Raw genomic sequence first — 19,504 nt, 5'->3', positions numbered from 1 at the left:
TTTATTGCTCACATGAACTAGATTTTCTGTGCAGTTATCCTTCAAAATATCACATTTTCACAAGTGTTGTGTTAGTGCCGTGATCCCTGATCCCCTAAAATACTTACTACCTTCTTCACTAACCAATTTGCACATTTTGATTTTTACATTTTGGCAGCTTAGGTGAATGTTACAAAATGCCCTTGTTTTTATATTATCCAGGAGCTAGATAAAAATCAAGACGACCTGATGAAACACCAGACTAATATAAGTGAACTGAAACGAACCTTCTTGGAAACCTCCACAGACACTACAGTGTCTAACGAATGGGAGAAGAGGCTTTCGACATCTCCAGTTCGGCTTGCTACAAGACAGGAGGAAGCTCCTATGATTGAACCACTTGTGCCTGAAGAGGTCAGTGCCCACCTTTTCATCAGACTCAGAATCATAGAAATGTAGGGCTGGCAGGGACCGTGAGAAGTCATCAAGTCCAGCCCTCTGTGCTGGGGCACAACCAAGTAAACCCAGACCATCGTTGATAGATGTTTGTCCAACCTGTTCTTTAAAACCTCCAATGATGGGGAATCCACAACCTCCCTTGGAAGCCAGAACTTAACTGCCCTTAGAGTTAGAAATTATCTAATCTTCCCTTACTGCAAATAAAGTCCATTACTGTTTGTCCTGCCTTCAGGGGACATGGAGAAGAACTGATCACAGTCCTTTTTATAACAACCCTTTAATGTATTTGAAGATTATTATCAGGTTCCACTCTCCCTCAGTTTTCTTTTCTCAAGACTAAACATTCCCAGTTCTTTAACCTTTCCTCGTAGGTCAGATTTTCTAAACCCTTTATCATTTTTGTTGCTCTCTTCTGGACTCTCTCCAATTTGTCCACATCTTTCTTAAAGTGTGGCGTCCTGAATTGGGCACAGTACTCCAGCTGAGGCCTCACCAGTACCAAGTAGAGCAGGAAATTACCTTCTTTGTCTTTCATACACACTCCTGTTACTATATCTGTCAACTGCTCTTGGTGCAGTCTCTCTAGGGGTCCCAGCTTTTTCCGAACGGTCCCGTTAAATTCATCTGCAATTAGACCAGTCCATAATTTCTTAACTTAAATTGCGTCTACCAGCCTTTAAACTCCAGGGCTTACTGTCTCCTTTTGTCAGTTTCTCAGAGGCCGCCTGTTGCCCCTCTTCTATCCCAGACCTTTCTGCCCCCTTTCTCTCTCTGTTCTCCATCCTTTATAGCTGGGCTTGTTTTCTTTATTGGTCCGATCTGTGGGTGCATGTTTCCACGATTGGCAGTTCTAGCAGCTGTGCTGGGGTGTGGTCAGCCTGATTGCCTGTAAGCAGGAAAGACTCTCCTCTCCCTTCTGCCTATGCTCAGTATAGGGTTTGCAAACCCCATTACATAACCCCAGAATAATAATTAGGCTTTTTTGCAACGGCATCACTTTGGTGACTCATTCAATTTGTGATGCAATGTAACCCCGAGATCCTTTTCAGCAGGACTACTCCCTCACCAGTTATTCCCCATTTTGTAGTTGTGCACGTGATTTTTCCTTCTGATATGAAGTACTTTACACTTACGTTTATTGAATTTCATCTTGTTGAATTCAGACCAATTCTCCAATTTGTCAGGGTTGTTATGAATTCTAATCCTGTCCTCCAAAGTGCTTGCAACTCCTCCCAGCTTGGTGTCATCTGCACATTTTATAAGCACAATCCTAATTCCATTATCCAAGTAATTAATGAAAATATTGACTAGTTTTGGACTTTGGACTGACCCATGCCATGCACCACTGGATACGCATTCCCAGTTTGAGAGTGAACCACTGATAACTACTCTCTGGGTACAGTTTTTCAACCAGTTGTGCACCCACCTTACAGTAATTTCATCTAGACCAGTGTTTCCCAAACTTGGGACGCCGCTTATGTAGAGCAAGCCCATGGCGGGCCGGGCCGGTTTGTTTACCTGCCCCGTCCGCAAGTCCGGCCGATTGCGGCTCCCATTGGCCTGGAGCAGCGAACCTCGGCCAGTGGGAGCCGCGATCGACCGGACCTGCGGACGGGGCAGGTAAACAAACCGGCCCAGCCCGCCAGGGGCTTGCCCTACACAAGCGGCTTCCCAAGTTTGGGAAACACTGATCTAGACCATATTTCCCTAGTTTGCTTATGAGAATGTAATTTCGGACTGTGTCACAAAAACCTTACTAAAATCAAGATATAGCATACGTACTACTTCCCCCCCCCCCCCCCCCCCGCCCCCATCCAATAGGCCAGTAACCCTTTCAAAGAAGGAAATTAGGTTGGTTTGGCATGATTTGTTCTTGACAAATCCATGCTGTCTATTCTTTATCACCTATTACCCTCTATGTATTTTATTTGCGGTTGCTCCCATTAGGTGCTAGGTGCTTACCAAGCACTTGAAGGCATTCTCTGTTCTGAGGAACTAGCAATCTAAAGGCAGAGGTCAGGGAAAGGGGAAGAACAGTAGGCAACTTGTATGCAATTTACAGATGAATCAGTAAGGTTCACTGTAAGCAGCATGGCAGAGGTAGGTCTTTAAGAGGGACTTAAATGTGGATAGGGTTAGGGGGTCTGATGAGCTGGGGGTGGGGGGTGAACCAGCCCAGAGGGCTTCATGAAAAAAGGCATGGAGGCAATTGTATGAAAATCTGGCAAATGTGTGGACAAAGGTCAGGAGCATTAACAGAGCAGAGGAGGAGGAGGGGGTGGCAAGAGGGAGTAGGTAGGGAGGAGCAGAGTTATTTAGAACTTTGAAGATGGTGATGTGTTAGTTATGCCCAATTTGCCAGTTTCATAATCCGGACTAACATTTTGTAGGCACTAGCTGTAAACTACGTGATAAATTTTCATTTTATTTTTATTTTTATATTTATTTGGCTCTTTTGTGATTTCAGCTCTTAGCAATTTCAGCTCATAGTATAGTAGGGGAGCCCCAGTGCTGGTGCACCATTGGCCCAAAGTGATTTCAGCTCAGCAGCCTGTAACTAGACTCCTAATGGAATCAAAATTAGCTCTGACATTCAACAGTGGAGAGAGAAGGTGGTGCAATTGGTGTTTCAAAACCTCAGAGGGGGCCCATACCATCAGGTACAAATACCTGTCCCCATCCTCTCTCAATTCACTGGGTTTTGTAACCCGTGCCCCTTGTCAAGCAAGTGCTACTTAGGTAATGGTGAAGGACTCACTCAGTCCTTCAGTCATACAACAGTTCCACTGGCCTTGATTCACAGAATCAGGGTAACAACACTTTATTCTTCCTGCCCCAATAACAGAGAAACTGGGGATCCCACACCAGCCAAAGTAACCACTTTCAGTTGCTGTTGTTTCATGCCAGGCGAGTGGGTGTGCCTATGCAAACAAGATTAGCCCCTGGAGTTCTTTTCCACACTCGCCATAATTCACCACCAGATGTCAGGGTAGAGCTCATCCTGACTCTGCTTACACTTGGAATAGCAGCTAATGACACCTTCATGAATGGGGCGGTATCTTTATAGTCACTGTAATCTGTTACGTCAATTCATCAGTGGTAGCTACAATTAGCTGGAATGCTCTTGCTATCCTCCCCAAGGGATGAATTCCTATGAGCAGATGACAAAGCATTCATGATGGACAGCTTTGGCTTTAGAAATCGCACTATGCCAGAGTCTCAGTTTGGCAGCCTTCTGGGATACAGTGCAAGACTCATCCGTTTACCTTGGCTTTTTAAAATCTGTGGCTGGGAAGATATTTATTATCAGTGGAAGAGGTGGTTATTGAAATGGCTTTTTTTCTTATTACTATTTGATAGAAATCATTTTGGTTGTCATTTTGATAAATGTGCCCAAATACGACAGAGAGAGGCTTGATAAAAATGTATAAGCAACTAAAAATCCCTGTCTACTTTGTTTTGAACGCACCATAAAGTTATTTATCTGAGACTCTAGGCACCTTAACAAAATAAAAGCCCAAGCCCATACGTAAGACAAAAAACCAGCAGTAGCAAACAAACTCCCCACAAAAATAGCCATCCCCCGCCCCCCCCAACCACCTAAGCTCTCTCAAAACCCTACATGCCACCCAATTTCACCAATGTTATGCACCTCAGTTCTCTCCAAAATCCACCCAAATAGATGAGGTTCAGCAAAATGCTCTAAAGATTCACAGATGTGAGGGCTCTTCTGGACCAACGGTGAGAGGGGGAATTCCAAAGGCGAAGGGCCCTCACTAACCATGACATCTCAGCATCCTATCTCTCTTATAAACCAAAAGGATTTCTGCTCAAGTATTGCCCAGAGAGGTGGGTGTCTGTCAGGCAGGTTCCAAGCAATTTATAGGTCAAAATCAATACCTCAAATTCCACTTGGAAACCCACAGCCAGTACAAAAATGGGAGAAGATACAAGTGCACCCGGATTGACAAAGGTCAAGGAGTATTCAGATGCTGTGAGAATTGTCTTATGACAACAGTCTTCCCTCAGATAGTTTTTATTATTATTTCTCAGTCAGATAGGGTCAGATTACAATACTCTTTCTCAGATAGAGTAGAATATTTCTCTACTGTTAGCCCCACTGACTTTAACGGGGTTTTTCAACAGGAGTCAGGGTATCACAATCTGACCCATAATAAGTTTCATTCAGCTCAGCACACCATTTCCCAGGTGTTACCCTTGTCTTCCCCAAATCAGTCCTTGAATTATTATTAACTTAAAATTGTTCTAGGCCCTCTACTGACCCATTTGGTAACATCTGACACAGGAAACTGGGAGATATTAGTTTTTAGTATCACCTACTGCTTTTTGTGATCTGTATTGTAAATTAAGTCATAATGGCCCCATTTACTTAGACTAAGTACCACTGATCTCTCTAGTGCATTGAGTGATACAAAATAACATAATTCTGTGTACTGGAAATGTATGGTGTTTAAATAAATTGCATGGTTCCTCTGGAACACGATATATTAATATGACTTTTGATAACCTCCAATTTCACTTGCTTTTTTTAAATAACGTTATCAATTCAAAGAGATACACAGTCTACTTAAGAATTGTTTAGTATAGTTAAAAGTAACACCTAAGATTTCTATAAGGAAATGTATAGTCCATTAGTCAGTTTCACACAACAATAGGTGAAAGACTAACATTTTTAAAAATAGGAAAATGTGATTTAAAAAACAAACACACAGCTCTTGTCAGTGAGGTTCAACCAGTAGTAGCTGTTTGTTTCCTGAAGCTCAGTGAGTTACCTTTCCATGCATAGTTTGTAAATGTTCCTTATTTTGTCTGTTTTTTCATTGTTAAAATTTGTATTCTTCTCAAGTGACTAAAACATGTAGAATACATGTCACATTAAATGTTGAAAGATTACCCTTTTATCACTTCAGCAATAATACTTGCAAAAAAGATAATAAAGAATAATACACTGGATGTTATAGTAAATGGGGATTTTTCCACAACTCCCTCTCTCCCTCATCACACTTCGGGGGATGTTTGGTCAAGAAAATGCATTGTCCTAGAAGTAAGGGGGAGAGTGCATGCCTGAGAAATGTCCCCACCCCCGTCTCAACAAGTGAGATCGTGGGCTGTTGGTTGGACCAGAAAAGGGGGTGGACCCCTCCTAGAAGGTATGGATGGAGTAAAACCCATGCGCAAAGATGCAGAAGCTGTGTCCCGCCTCCTGGGGTTCTTGCCTCCCATTGGCTGGCTTTGGGGAGTGGGGGGACTGGGAGCCGATTGGTCCATCCACACCCCTCCCAACAATTTAAACTTTCCCCTGGACTTCACGAGCCTCTTGCCTCTTCATCTGCTCTCCCCTCCCTGCCTTTAGCTGTAACCACAGTGAGTTTTGTTTCCAGAATGCTGGATAGGAAGGGATGGGTCTGACCAATCACTCTTTTGGGGGATCAGGATTTTTTCCCCACACTGGGCCAAACGGTCAGTTTCCAAAGGTTTTTTCACTTTCCTTGCATCATTGTGGAGGCACAGTTGAGGAACAGAAGAATAGGACTTGGAAGTCTGTTAGTAAGGGAATGTTTAGTTTGTCACAATTTACAGCCTGTGTCCAGTGTGCATAAAGGCTAAACGGGCCAGGTACCAGTGGTAAATGAGACCTAAGTTTACACAGACCGAGATCCCCCATTTGTAACCTCTATCCCCCTCATGGGGAGTAGGGAAGTGGGTGAGAGGACTCAGAAGTGGGCTGGGTCCTGTGGGACAAGTTGTTTTTGGTTATATGGTGGGAGCCCTGTAACGCCACAGTAGACCCTGTTAAATGTCTGGTATATGAGATGGGGTGGTTATATACCATCCATACCCAGTTGTAAGTTAATAAAGTTGTAGCCTGCTGCTTAAAATCCATCCCAGTGTCTATCTTTCATTCACCTGTGTGTCCTGAGCAGGACACTCCTGGATTTTTTATTTATTTATTTATTTTATTGCTTGGAAAGTTCTTGGCTACAATCATTCCTGTTTAATTCTGTTTGCTAGTGTTGTGGAAAATTGACCACACGGTTGATTTTGGATCAGACAGCCTGAGGCTCCTTTATTGATCAATCAAACATGCATGCATGGGGGAGTCAGCTAAGGCAGCCGAACACCCCCGACAGATAAAATGCAAGAGATTATATAGGATAAAACCACAAAAATTACATATACTTCCTTAAAGTTTTACATCCATATAAGGAATAAAGCAAAACAAGTTTTCCTGTTTTTCTTAGGGTTTTTTTTGCCCTTGCGGTTTCTTGCTCTGTCACCTGACATCTATTAATCATAGTCTGTTACAAAGGTTAATTCTACTTTTATAATTTCTACAGTTAGTTCTGCTTTTATGATTTCTGTCTACTCTTCTCCTTTTACTCCCCCCCGCCCCTTTTCTCCTTCCTCCAGGCCACACATACAGTTCACCTGACCCTACATACAGTGCACTTGACCAAAGTTTAGGCCTTAGAGCATTTTTCCTCCACACTAGTTTCTCACATGAAATAGTCTGGCAATGAATGGTTTGCTTGTACATTAGAAATGTATGAAACATAGCTAAGTTTGTATATGGTATGGAATAAGAATGCATTTCAGTTATTAAAACTGTCTACTCCCCGGCCCTCTCTTATTCATTAGACCAAAGAAGAAAAAGAAAAATCTGAAAAACTTATATTTTTGCAGAAGGGAAGTACTACATTCCTGGAGTCGCAGGTAAAAACGAAACATACTTTCTTAAAATGCAATCAAATAGACTGGCACGGAGTTACTCTTTTGCTATCATTTTCCTTTTCAAAACCACAACATTGTTAAAAAAAGCTCCACAAGTAGGTATGTTATTGTGGGCAGAATGCTGGGGAAGGAGAACAAGTATCCTCCAAAGTTTTTTGTCTACCTACTAGAGATTTGTTTCCCTGTGATTAACAGCCTTGGGTGAGTGGATTTGGGGGAGGGGAGAGTTCTCTAACTGTGCATGCATTTGCAGAGTACAGAAGTCTCACTGAAAATGTTACAGTGAATGAGGCAATGTTGTCATTAGAATGAATTTCCTTTATGGTGTCAAGTGAATTCAGATTATCTTGATGATTAAGTTTGAATTCTTACTGGTTTTTCCATTAGCCAAGGGAGATAGAGAAGAAGCTGCAGGAAGGAGAATCTGCTGGCACTGTTGTTACTTCTCATCAAATCATTTTCCAGAAAAGTGTTCCATCATCCTTAGAGGTTATTTTTCATTAATTTTATTTAAACCAGTGCATTGGTTTAGTTGAATAAATTAAACTATTGTAGGGATAAATAATTGGACACTGTGTACATTGAAACTAGGGTGACCAGATGTCCCAATTTTATAGGGACAGTCCCGCATTTTGGGTCTTTTTCTTATATAGGCTCCTATTACACACACACCCCATTCCGATTTTTCACACTTGCTGTCTGGTCACCCTAATTGAAACAATCACATAGCATACTTGTATATGTATATAGGCACATTGCATTTGTATATTATGTTCAAACAAAATCCACAATACTCAGGATATTTAATATACTGTATAGCTAAATTTAAATAATGCTAAGGGAGTCTGATTTAGTCCCATAAAAGCAAGGAAACTCAGTTAAGACTCTGGCATATACAAACATGTGCTGTCCTGAGACCTCAAAATACTTTCACAAAATAATATTTGCATGGGAGTGGGGGGGTGACTGAATGGGCTAATCATCCTATTTTTATAACTTGACCTTTATTTTAAAGAAATAGGGTATTGTTATGGTGCATGAGCTTACAGCCAGCCAGGATTACTCAAAAACAGCCAGTCAGATGTGTGTTTAATTTTTTTAAAATGCTACTCAGCTGCAAGTTATCAGAGTAAGACTGTGCCACATTATAAATGGCCTCAAACGGGGGTCACAAAAGAAACTCTTCGCAGATTTGATGTTGCAAACAGTGATGCTGTTTATAAGTTTAATTGCTGCTGTACCAGGTACAGCTATTACATGTTCTCAAAATAGCTACCTCAGATTTCTTAAGTTTTAATATTTTAGTGTTCCTAAAACAAAAATAAACAATTAGATAATCTAATGTAGCTTTTATATTTCAAATATAGGGCACTGAGGATTGGGTTATTGTAGACAAAGTACCTACTGAGGTAGTTGATGGTGAATCGAAAAAAATTGTGACATACAAAGTAATGACTGTGCGCAGTAAAACTGGTGACATTCCACCTGAGATATTAAAATCCAGTACCATTGAAATGCAAAGCTTTGAGGACTTGGAAAATGAAATACAATCAAAAGAGGAGAATAAACAGAAAATGTACACCTTAGGAAAGTCCTATGATGCTGTATCCGGGAAAATTGTAACCATGACAAGTAAAGCTAAAGAGGGAGAGAAAACAGTTCAGTCATCACTAGAAGCATTTCAAAAAATGGAGAGGGGAATGCCAGAATCTGTGAAAATCATTCCAGTAGTGGCTGAATATGAAATTCTAGAGCCCATCACAGACGAAAAAGCCAGGAGGGGATCTGATGTACAGAGTACAAAAAGAAAGCTGTCCGAATCTTTGACACCTATAAAGGAAGCAGAGTCTCAGTTGCATAGTCCTGAAGAGGAAAGTTTGAAGAAAGCACAAAAGATGGACCAGGATTTTCATGGTACACTGGGAAGCTTGCAGTTTGGCAGAGCTGAAAAACACCTTGACAGTGAAGCTCTGAAAGCAGGGGCATTTGGTCGGAAAGATAAGAGCCTGTCTGAGTGGAGATATTCCAGAGAACAGCCATTTACCATTGCTACTGCTCACTATGTTTCTGAGTCGTCTGCATCAAGAGTAGTGGTAACAAGTGGCTTTGACTTTGTGCCACAATTTAAAGCTTAAAGCATGACTTTTTTAGGCAAAACCCTCACACTACCCTACCTTTCGGTTCTCTTGCTGCTTGGCATTATGTTGACAATAGCCAACCCAGCTTATTTTTTTTTCTCATGGTTTAAGTCAGTACCACAGTCCAAAGCAGGCATTATAATGCTTTAAACTTTTCAAATTTATTTAGAGATTCATGTTGCTGAAATGTAGTATTGCTGCTGTGGCTTGTAATGGGGGGGGGGGGGGGGGGAAAGGTTTGCTTGAACCAGCAAAATCCCAGTGCTAACAAGTATGCTTTTAAATTACTGCTTATAGTCATTAAAGATTTGTGCTCATTTATTTTCCCATTCTTTTCCTGTTTTCAACCTGTCTGTGTCCTTGCAACCTTATCCTCCTTTCCTCTGTCTCAGCCTAGAGTTTTGTCAATTAACATATCTGTGTGTGTCTGTCTGTCTCTCTTTTGTGTATGACTCTGCATTTCTTTGTCCACTTAGACTAAACAGTCCTCCAGTGAAAAAACCTTGGATGGTTCAGATATCTTCAGTTTATTAGAGTCTGCAAGAAAACCAACTGAGTTCATAGGAGAGGTTACTTCTACTTCACATAGCAGGGCTCAGGTGGCCATTTGATTCCATCTATGAATTTTATAACTGCACACTACTGATTTTTGTTTTTCTTTTGTTCCCTATATTTGCACATAAGTGTGTTTGACTCATAGATATTTCAGAATCTGCATGGTTAATATTAATGCAAATGCTTGGTGTGCCTTTTACTTCCTAAGCTAGATCACAACTAGAAACCTCACAAGAAAATCAAGTTCTATTCCTTTTTTTTTTTCTTTTGTCATTTTACAGGATATTTTATTTGCGTTTAGAATGCTAGGGCATTGATACAAACAAAAAGGATAGTATGAGATTTCTTCTCCCCTTTTTAAATGCTGATTCATGGTGCGCTTTTGCTATAATAATTACCTTAAAGTGAAAACTTAAGCAACTCAGGAGAAACAAAATGGCAAACTTTAATATCATTTGTTACTTATATTTACAGTACATTGGCATTAGGAGCTGGGTTAAATTTTATTTTTCACTTGTGACATTTAGATCCATTTCCCTACAGAGAACGGAAACAAAGACCGGCCAGGAGATAAGTGTCAGCGAAATGAAGGAAGAGATTCGGCCATATCAGGATGCAGTGAAGAAGGTTGTGCAGGAGACTGTATTGGTCGAGGAGAGATATGTGACGAATGTGCATGCAAGTGGGGATGCTGTTAAATTGGCTGGAGATCAGCTGGATGCTATGGCACAGGCAGTATCTTCTGTTGCTTCTAGTATGAAAGGAAAGGAGGGTTCAGCTGTGACTGAGGGGGCTAAAGAGGAAAAAAGGGAGGAGGCTGATAAAGCTGTAACCAAACGGGAAGAAATTGCTGCTGCTTCTCATCAGCAAGAGGAGGAGCAGAGTGCAACAGTCCACGTTTCCGATACATTGGAAAGAAAACCTCATTTTGAGGTAACTAATTATTAATAATCAGTTATTTCTGCATTGAAGTATAAGGCAGTGATACTCAGACTGAGGCTCGGGATCCGCATGTGGCTCTTTAATGAGTCTCCTGCAGCTCTTTGCAGCACATGATATTAAAACACCGTGTGATTTAATTATTAATCAGTCAGGATATTTTTGCTATATTATTAACCAATTGTAGAATACTTGGTCAGCCATTTTGCTGTGAGGAAAAAAAAAATCTATCTATATCTAGATATAGATATATAATATAGACACACACATGCACTCACATGCGTGTGTGTGTGTGTGTGTATATATATATAAAAATAAAATAAATGAAACAATGAATTTACACTACCGTGGCTCTTTTGGGTAATGATGATTGCTAATTTGGTTCCTGACCCGCTGAGGTTTGATTATCACTGGTATAATAGGTATACTATCACTGGTATACAATATTGGACTAAATTAACTGCACTGATGAAGAGTTAAATAAAATATACGCAGGTAGTAGATTACATTATCTCATCTTTATAGTGGGCAGTTTGTTTCTCCTCTTATTTCTTTCTTGCATGGCAGTTCTGAGGCTTGTTGCTGGTTTCCATTATCGACAACATCAGGGCCGGCCTTAGGGAAAATGGCGCCCTGGGTGAACTTGTATTTTGGTGCCACTGGCCCCCGCTGCCTCCCTGGGCTCCCCAACCCTCCATCGCTCCCCCAGGCCCCGCTGTTTTCTTCCCCATTGCCCTGAGCTCCCTTCCGCAGCCTCACACCCCAGGCCTGCTCCACTCCTTTCCTTTTGAGCATGGCATCCCCCTGGACCACAGAACCCTGGGCGGTCGCCCACCAGTAAGGCCGGTACTGGACAACATGCAATGTATATTTTACCTAAAGGAGTGTGCAGTGCTGAAGACTGATGCCTTTTATGTAACTGATCATAAGGATTCAGTGTCCACTGCCTGTGGAAAGTTCATTAAGATTTATAGAGTTCACTTGTCCAAAAGGAACAGAAAATACATTCTTCTATGTTTGTCTCAATTGTAAATAATTTACCTTGTTTTAAACTACTAAGTTTTCTCATTTTAGCCTCATTAGCAGGATTTCTAAACCTATTTGTACTAAGGTGTTAAAAACCTTCATATTGTTTTGCTTCTCTTTCTGAGAGGTAATTACAAGAAAATAAACTTGTAATGTCAATCTGTTCTACTGTATTTTAAAATAAGCAAATTTTTAATATTTGCATCTTTTCTAAAGTAGACTTTCATGAATTACAGCTTAGCATTAGATATAAAAACTGCCTTGGAGTATTGTTAACATATATACATGTATGGACCATTATGCTGACATTTTTTTCCTTCCTGTAATGCAGAGCACATTTATTTTATTTTTTTCCACTCCCCAACAAAAAAAAAATATCTCTGAGAAATCCAAAAGCTTTAATAAATGCTCCAATTACTTTTCCATTGAAGCAGTCACCAGTTGTGAAGACTGAAACCATCAGCTTTGGCAGTGTTTCTCCAGGTGGGGAGAAGCTTGAAATGTCTACCAAGGAAGTTCCCATAGTTCATACAGAAACAAAAACCATTACATATGAATCATCACAGGTAAGAAACTCTGCAAGATCCAGGACCTAATTTACCAAGGGCTAAAAAAGTACCTGAGTGTCAGCTGCTTTAAATATGTTACAGTTTTAAATAGTAGTATCACCCATAGTAAGTCTATACTAAACAGAAGAACTATATAAATATGTAGGTTTATCTGAAGGTACTCTTATTTGTACCAGTATACAATCTTTTGTGAACACTGCTTAGACTACAGGACTTCGATGTATATGTTTAAACATATATCCTTAAAAAACTGTATGAGACACATTGTAATACAAACAAAAGTACTGTTGTAAATTTGTGAGGTGATGCAAAATTCTGAAGTAGAAATGTAAGTAATGAAATAACATCTAAGTCCTATGGGACAGGTCTGACAGGTCTCCTGGCCATTAAAGAACCACATGATTCTTTTTGTAAGAGTATTACAAAAAGAATATTAAGATATTCTCAATACAATAAGATATTCATTTTGGTGTTCAGATTAAATACCAACTCAAGCAATTACCTTTTACCTCTGAATTCTCCAGGCAGTTCCAGTTGCATGTAGAATTCTTTACTTCATGTTCCAACTGTTGATGTATATTGTTAAGCAGCTGCTGCGTTCCACTCTAGAAGTGGCCACAATAGGTACTATTTGCAAAGCACTTAGAACACCACCAGGCATAATAGAAATGCTGTTGTTTCAGTCAAATGGAATAGCCTGTCAGCTATAAAGGAACATCCCAGCAGCAGTTAGTTTATATCATCAGCCACATTCTTTATGCAGAAGTCTAGAGACAGGAAAGCTCAGCCAATATCTCCATTTTTCACGAACAATTTGTGGCATTTTTTTTTCTTTTGGCTATTTAGGCAGATTCTGGTGCTGACTCAGAGCCAGGTGTGTTGATGAGTGCACAAACCATCACATCTGAAACTACCAGTACTACAACTACTACACATATCACAAAAGTAAGAAAATGAGGGGTTCAGTCCTTGAATAGATGTATTTTCAGAACTTTGACATGACTGTATAAATCAATATTTATTTCAGAATATGGATGCATGATAATATTTTCTGTGTTAAATCCTATCTAGTGTATATATTTATGTAGTCCCCATGGCAGTAGTGTCTGAGCACCTCACAACATCCCTGTACGAGGCACAAAGAGATTAGGTGGCTTGCCCAAGGTCACCCAGTAAGTCTGTGGCAGAGCAGGATATTGAATCTCGGTCTTCCAAGTCCCAGGCTAACACCCCAACCTCTGGACCATCTTTCCTCCCTAAGCATAACTCCCATTAACCTCACCGAGTATGTCTACACAGCAAAGAAAAACCTACAGCTGGCCCATGCCAGCCGACTCAGGCTGCGGGGCAGTTTGATTGCTGTGCAGGCTTCTGGGTTCAGGATGGGGTCTGGACTCTAGGACCCTATGGGGTGGGAGGTCCCAGACCTCAGGCTCCAGCCCAAACCCAGAAGTCTACACAGCAATAAAACAGCCCCACAGCCCAAGCCCCGCAAGCCCGCGCCAGGTGGCACAAGCCAGCTATGGGTGTCTAGTTGCTGTGCAGACATACCTGCCAGGATTTAAGCCTATCTGGGTGAAATTCATCTCTAGGCAAAGGAGTCACACAAGGCCACACCCCATTTAAGAGTCCTCACAATAGGACTTAAGTGGGAGCAGAGGCTTTGTGTTTCTCCTGTCGTGCGTGTAGATATGCTGTATATCCATGCTTTTCTTCATATGTTGGAAGTGTTTCTTTGAACAAGCAGCACCACTTTTAAATGAGTGTGTTTATTTGTATTTGTTCCTTTCACTTTTAGACTGTGAAAGGAGGCATTTCAGAGACAAGAATTGAAAAACGAATAGTCATCACAGGAGATGCCGATATTGACCATGATCAGGTAGAGTATATAAGCTACGAAAAGCTGCCCTGAACTGAAAACTACCAAAGAGGGAATATTTAACCTTAAGCTTTAAAACACTGTTCATACTGGCATGCTTTAAACTGGATTAGTATTTAAATCAATGATAGTATATTTTAATCATTTTTCCTCATTTGTAAATTGTGTAATTTCTCATGAATCTCTCCACCTTGCTACTGATCATGCATGTTCCACCTCCTTTTTGTTTTTGCCCTTCTGTGGTTTCCTTGGGCTAGGCGCTGGCTCAGGCAATTAAAGAGGCCAAAGAGCAGCACCCTGACATGTCAGTGACCAAAGTAGTGGTACATAAAGAGACAGAAATCACACCAGAAGATGGGGAGGATTGACCCACAGGTAAGAGGAATAGATGATTTTCCTAGGCACTCACTGGGCTGGCATGCAGCAAAGGCATTCTCCTTCCATAATTCACCTCTAACTCCTTATTTCTCTCACTGGCATTTGCAAAAACCATGTGAGCCAAGTATTAATTCTGGAATTTACCTCAGATGTAAATTTTACACATTTAGTTCAATGTATTTTTCTTTGTTTAATAGTGCCAGTTAGAGAAATGGAAATTTGCTTTTGTTGGCTCTCTGGATGTTACTCATCCATGCTTTAATGTATTCCTAAAATTTCTAACTCTGCCATCAAAAATCTGCTGTCTGTTTATATATGTGACTTAAGAACAAAGGCATTTTGTTCTTAAAGGTACAATTTTAATTTCTTTTAAAATGCGGAGGGAAATAATTATAGCTACTTACCCTATTTTAGGCACAAATATGGCACAATTTAGGGTTTTAGTTCAAACTTGTAAAGCTGTGTGGTCCAATTTTCTTTTTTTAACCCCAAATTAATTGTTGTGTCAATATTTGGATGTCTTGACTTCCTTGTATTTTGTAAGGACATTTTGTGTTTGAAAGTGGCATTGTTTCTCAGGATGAGATAATAATGCAGCTTTTCTTGTGTCAAGCTGTCTTCAGTAAAGGCATGCTCTCCAACTAAGTTTGGCTAAATAGTCATCTTGATAATATTGTATTTACTGTATGTGCAGAAACATATCATGCATACTAACCTGCTATGCAAGAGCTCTTAATGACAGCATCATCCATAGGCTGCTTTGAATGCTGTATGCACACACACAAAAAGAGGCTGCTTGTCTAATTTGTCTGAAATGATAGCAGCATCATATTCTTGAAGCACTATGTATTCCCTAGCATTTGGTATAAGTAACACTAGTATGATGTGCAGCATCTCTTTGAAAGTTTACTGCTTTCCTGCTTTGGATGAGGAAATATAAATGCCTAAAGCAAATGTGAGTAAGACCACTACTACTTATTTTGGAATATGGAGCCAGTCCTTAAGGAATGAGCACCAATAACAGTTATGGTCTTCTGCTAATGAATTCAGAGAAAACAGTGAAGTGGCCTGATCCAAAGCCCACTGAAATCAATGGGGGTCTTTCCAATGCACCTTGGATCAGGCCCAAGGTTGGCAGTTACTTATACTGGAATCATGCGGTTATAATATTGTTGTCACCTGAAGTATTCAACATGAGCCCCTTTTCACCTTTGATTTGAGAGAGAGGGAAACTCAGTTGTTTCAAATAATTAACTCAGTTCTCTTTCCTGCAGGAATAATTTAGCTTGCATACGAATCCAGTCATGCACACCCTTAGGAATACCAGAGCCTATATGGAGTCTCAGTTCTAACCTGACTGACTTGTATCTGTCCATGGAAAATTTCAGTACCGAAGAATTGATCTTAAACGCTAATAAAGACACTGGCAGAGATATTTTCCCGTATAAAGCAATCTGAATTAGCATCAGTAAAACAATATTGCATGAAGCAACGATAAATTTACAGAAAAGCAGCATTTTAAATTTTCATTATATCTAAGTTTTCAGCTATACCTGCACGTTCATAACCAATATAAACAGTGATCTAATGTAACACATAAACAGTTCATGCCTTTCACGTTTTATTAAATCTAAACATATTAAAATTTGTTAGGTGGCAAACCTTTTGTTTATGGATACTGTACATGAAGATTACCCTAAACTGCTAGAAGCTGTAGAGGTACTGTGTATAATGTTTTATCACACATTAGATGTGCCAATAACACAGTTTATTCAGGAAACAATTTGAATCTTGTATTTGTTTTATCTGGTTTTATTACTGTTGCCTGATAAAAAATGATGAATCTCTAATCTTATCAAAATATTCAAATTCTTACAAAATGTGCTTTGCATACCTGATTTAATACCTTATGAGGTAGTAAAGATTTCAGCACATTTACTTGACTTTAAGATTTTTTTGTCAGCATTGTTCAGCGTTAACGTCAGAAAGTTTCCAGTCACCCTTCAGAAGTTCTAACCCTGTAAATTATATGTAGTTATTTTGGAGAAAGTCTGTATTTTCCTTAGTTTATAGTGTTACAAAATTATTACTCTGAAATAACCTTGATGGTTTTTTATTGACTTCCTTTTGTTCTCAGAGAAAAAAATGTTTCATTTCAGAATCTGGTCAGCAGCATTTACTATCTAGTTCAGAGCCAAGCCTTAAACTGTACAGAACATCCACTGAAAACTCATTAGTATTCCGTTATAATATCCACTGAAGGGATATAGTCTCCATTACACTCTCAGCTGCGTCACAACACATGGTGAATGTATGTTTCTGCATAGTGAAATAAAAGTGGTAAATGCATCCAAAATTGTATTGTTCTGTGTCTAAAAGAATCCAGTGTTTTTTATATTCAAAACCCAAGTAATATCTGTATGATATCAAAGGCTTTATTCATCTCCATAGTAGATGTGTCCTGTCTTACAATGGACCACAGTACGCCGTGCAGACAACTGGAGTTTGCAGGGGAGCCTACGGGATAATAATATGAAAATGTACTCCTTTGAGTAAAATGATGTTAGCAAAGGAAAAAGAACATTATGCTTCTTTTTTCTATAGCGGTGTACTGTGTTTCAATTATGTTAAATGGAAATTATTTGTGTTTGGCGAACAAAATTATAATGAAAATGTAGCATTGGCTCAAGATCTGTTTTCTTTTCTATTTTTGCTCTGAATCATGGATGAATTATCTATTTAAGAGAATCCTTCCTTTTCTGTTTGCTGTTGCTTGCTCCTTGACCACACTTGGATGGCGTTCCCTTGGGGATTTAAGATGAATTTGTAGAGGCTTAACTCACCCTTCAATCCATAAACCCTGGTAGGATGCAAGAAATAAATACAAGTGAACTTGTGTACATGGGGCTCCCTCTCATTGACTTCAGTGGAGGGCAGGATTTGGCCCACAGATTTATTACAAGTATTTATTTTCTTAATTTAGAAAGAAAGAAAAGAGAATATATCAAGAGAATAATCTGTAGTTAATAATTAAAAAGAAATCTCCTGAGGCTTTGACTGCTCTACTCTGTCTCTCTAAAACAATGTTTTCAATCAGCCATTCTTCATGTCTTTGTTGTTTAAGACCTCCCTTTATGTATCTCCCCTTCTAGCACATCAGTCATCTCTCACCTATTATCTAATGAATAATGCAAAGATTGTGTTCTTATGTTCGTATTTTTGGAGTTCTCTTCCTGACCCTCTTCCTAATATAACAGAATGTGTCTATAAATTCTATTCCTTCCTAGAATTGGATTTCTTTCCTCCCCTCTCTCTCCCCCCCCCCTCTTCAGCTACAGAGAGAAGAGGTATCTACCCTGTTTCTCAGCAGACTACATTCCAGGCTCTTGCTTCTGCATTAAGAGTTTAAAAATAGACTCTGAAGCCATATTGATCTTCCCTCAGGTGGCCCTTACCTTGTCAGCTAAGAAACAGCATTATGTTACCTCAGAGATGTGAGTGGCTACTATACTGCCTTCTGTCCAGAGTTACCCTTAGCATTATATTTTAGCATGGCTTGAGGGAAATGTACTATAGTGATTGTGTACGGTATGTATGCTGTCTGAAGATACTGTATCTTTGAGGTTAGTCTCCTTCAAAAGCTAGGGTATGGCCTAAGCATGTTACAGAGTAAGAGAAGATTAGAGTGGATCGGCAATGACATCTCAGTCATTGTTAGCAGCAGACCTTTGTTTGGGGGTAATTCCTCGGAATGGTCCTGGGAATAATAGTTTTGATTTTTGTTAGTGACTGTTTCTTGGGTTGTCTGCCTAATGCTGTGCCACATGAAATAAAGAACACTTTCCTGTTTCTACCAGATGCCTTTTGTCTCAGTCTCTTCTCACTTGTCCAGCTCTGAGCTGTACGACAGTCCCTACAAACAAACTGTCACAAGACCTGCACCATTACTAACACAGACCAATACAGAGAGAAATCTCACTCATTACAGCTGGAATAATAATTTCAGACAATACAGCACTGTCTGAACGGGCTGTTCTGCATCATTAAGATAAGGGATCCTGATGTGTAGGTAAAAAAGAAACGTTGCGGGTGTCACCATTCTAGATACAGAAAGTATAAATACAATAATCTCATAATCATTAAAAACAAATACTGTCCTTAGGAATCAGTTAGTATTGATCTTTCTTAAGCTTTTTGAGGCTATTACCACATAAATAATAAGTAATGTTGACCAAGTTCAAGCATTACAGGAATTTTCTGATGGGCCTCTATATTCAGAAATTAGATCAGAACCTGAACCAACGTCTTCACCCATATTCTTCAAACAGACAAGATTTGTTCAGATGGAGGAAGGGTGGGGGCTGACAAATATTCACTTTGTCAGCTCCCATTCAGATATTGTTCCTTGTTAGCACATTTTCAGGTAAATTAGACAATGAGGCCATGCTTCAGTCTTGCAACCAACTTGTAATTCAGGAAAATCTGATACCGATTTCCTTTGTTTTCTCATAAAAGATTGTGGGACACAATCCGAATTTCAGTATTTCATTTAATGTCATTTATTGGCTTTTCCATGTAGTTGTGAACCATAGAATCTTCCCAATTCACAAGCATTAGTGGTGAGATATTAGTATCCCCATTTTATAGATGGAGATTGAATGCACAGAGAGGCTATATGACTCGCTCAAGAAATCTGTGACAGAACTCAACCCTGATCTTCTGAATCCTACTCCCGTGCCTTAACCTTTCTTCAACTTGAGTGCTGCTTTAACTTATGTAAATATTTTGTTTATACACCCATTGTTATAACATCTGGGCACAATGGCATA

General features: G+C 39.8%; 1 protein-coding gene across 13 annotated transcripts in view; it reads left to right on the top strand.

Annotated features, from left to right (window-relative positions):
• EPB41L3 (erythrocyte membrane protein band 4.1 like 3) overlaps positions 1 to 14,665 on the top strand; it is an 86,723-nt gene extending 72,058 nt beyond the window's left edge. For 5 of the 13 annotated variants that reach the window (XM_065398661.1, XM_065398658.1, XM_065398660.1 and 2 more), the window contains 7 exons: positions 202 to 393; positions 9,806 to 9,928; positions 10,428 to 10,817; positions 12,284 to 12,415; positions 13,265 to 13,363; positions 14,217 to 14,297; positions 14,555 to 14,665. In XM_065398661.1, the coding sequence (XP_065254733.1) occupies positions 202 to 393; positions 9,806 to 9,928; positions 10,428 to 10,817; positions 12,284 to 12,415; positions 13,265 to 13,363; positions 14,217 to 14,297; positions 14,555 to 14,665 (1,128 nt within the window). Of the gene's footprint in view, positions 1 to 201; positions 400 to 7,167; positions 7,174 to 9,805; positions 9,929 to 10,427; positions 10,818 to 12,283; positions 12,416 to 13,264; positions 13,364 to 14,216; positions 14,298 to 14,554 lie in introns of all 13 variants that reach the window. The other 8 variants (XM_065398668.1, XM_065398665.1, XM_065398663.1 and 5 more) reach the window with 4 other exon arrangements.
• The last annotated feature ends 4,839 nt before the right edge of the window (positions 14,666 to 19,504 follow it).

The sequence above is a fragment of the Emys orbicularis genome, chromosome 2, assembly GCF_028017835.1.
Source record: "Emys orbicularis isolate rEmyOrb1 chromosome 2, rEmyOrb1.hap1, whole genome shotgun sequence".
NCBI classification, from domain to species: Eukaryota; Metazoa; Chordata; order Testudines; family Emydidae; genus Emys; species Emys orbicularis.
This window is presented reverse-complemented; position numbering and strand designations above follow the sequence as displayed.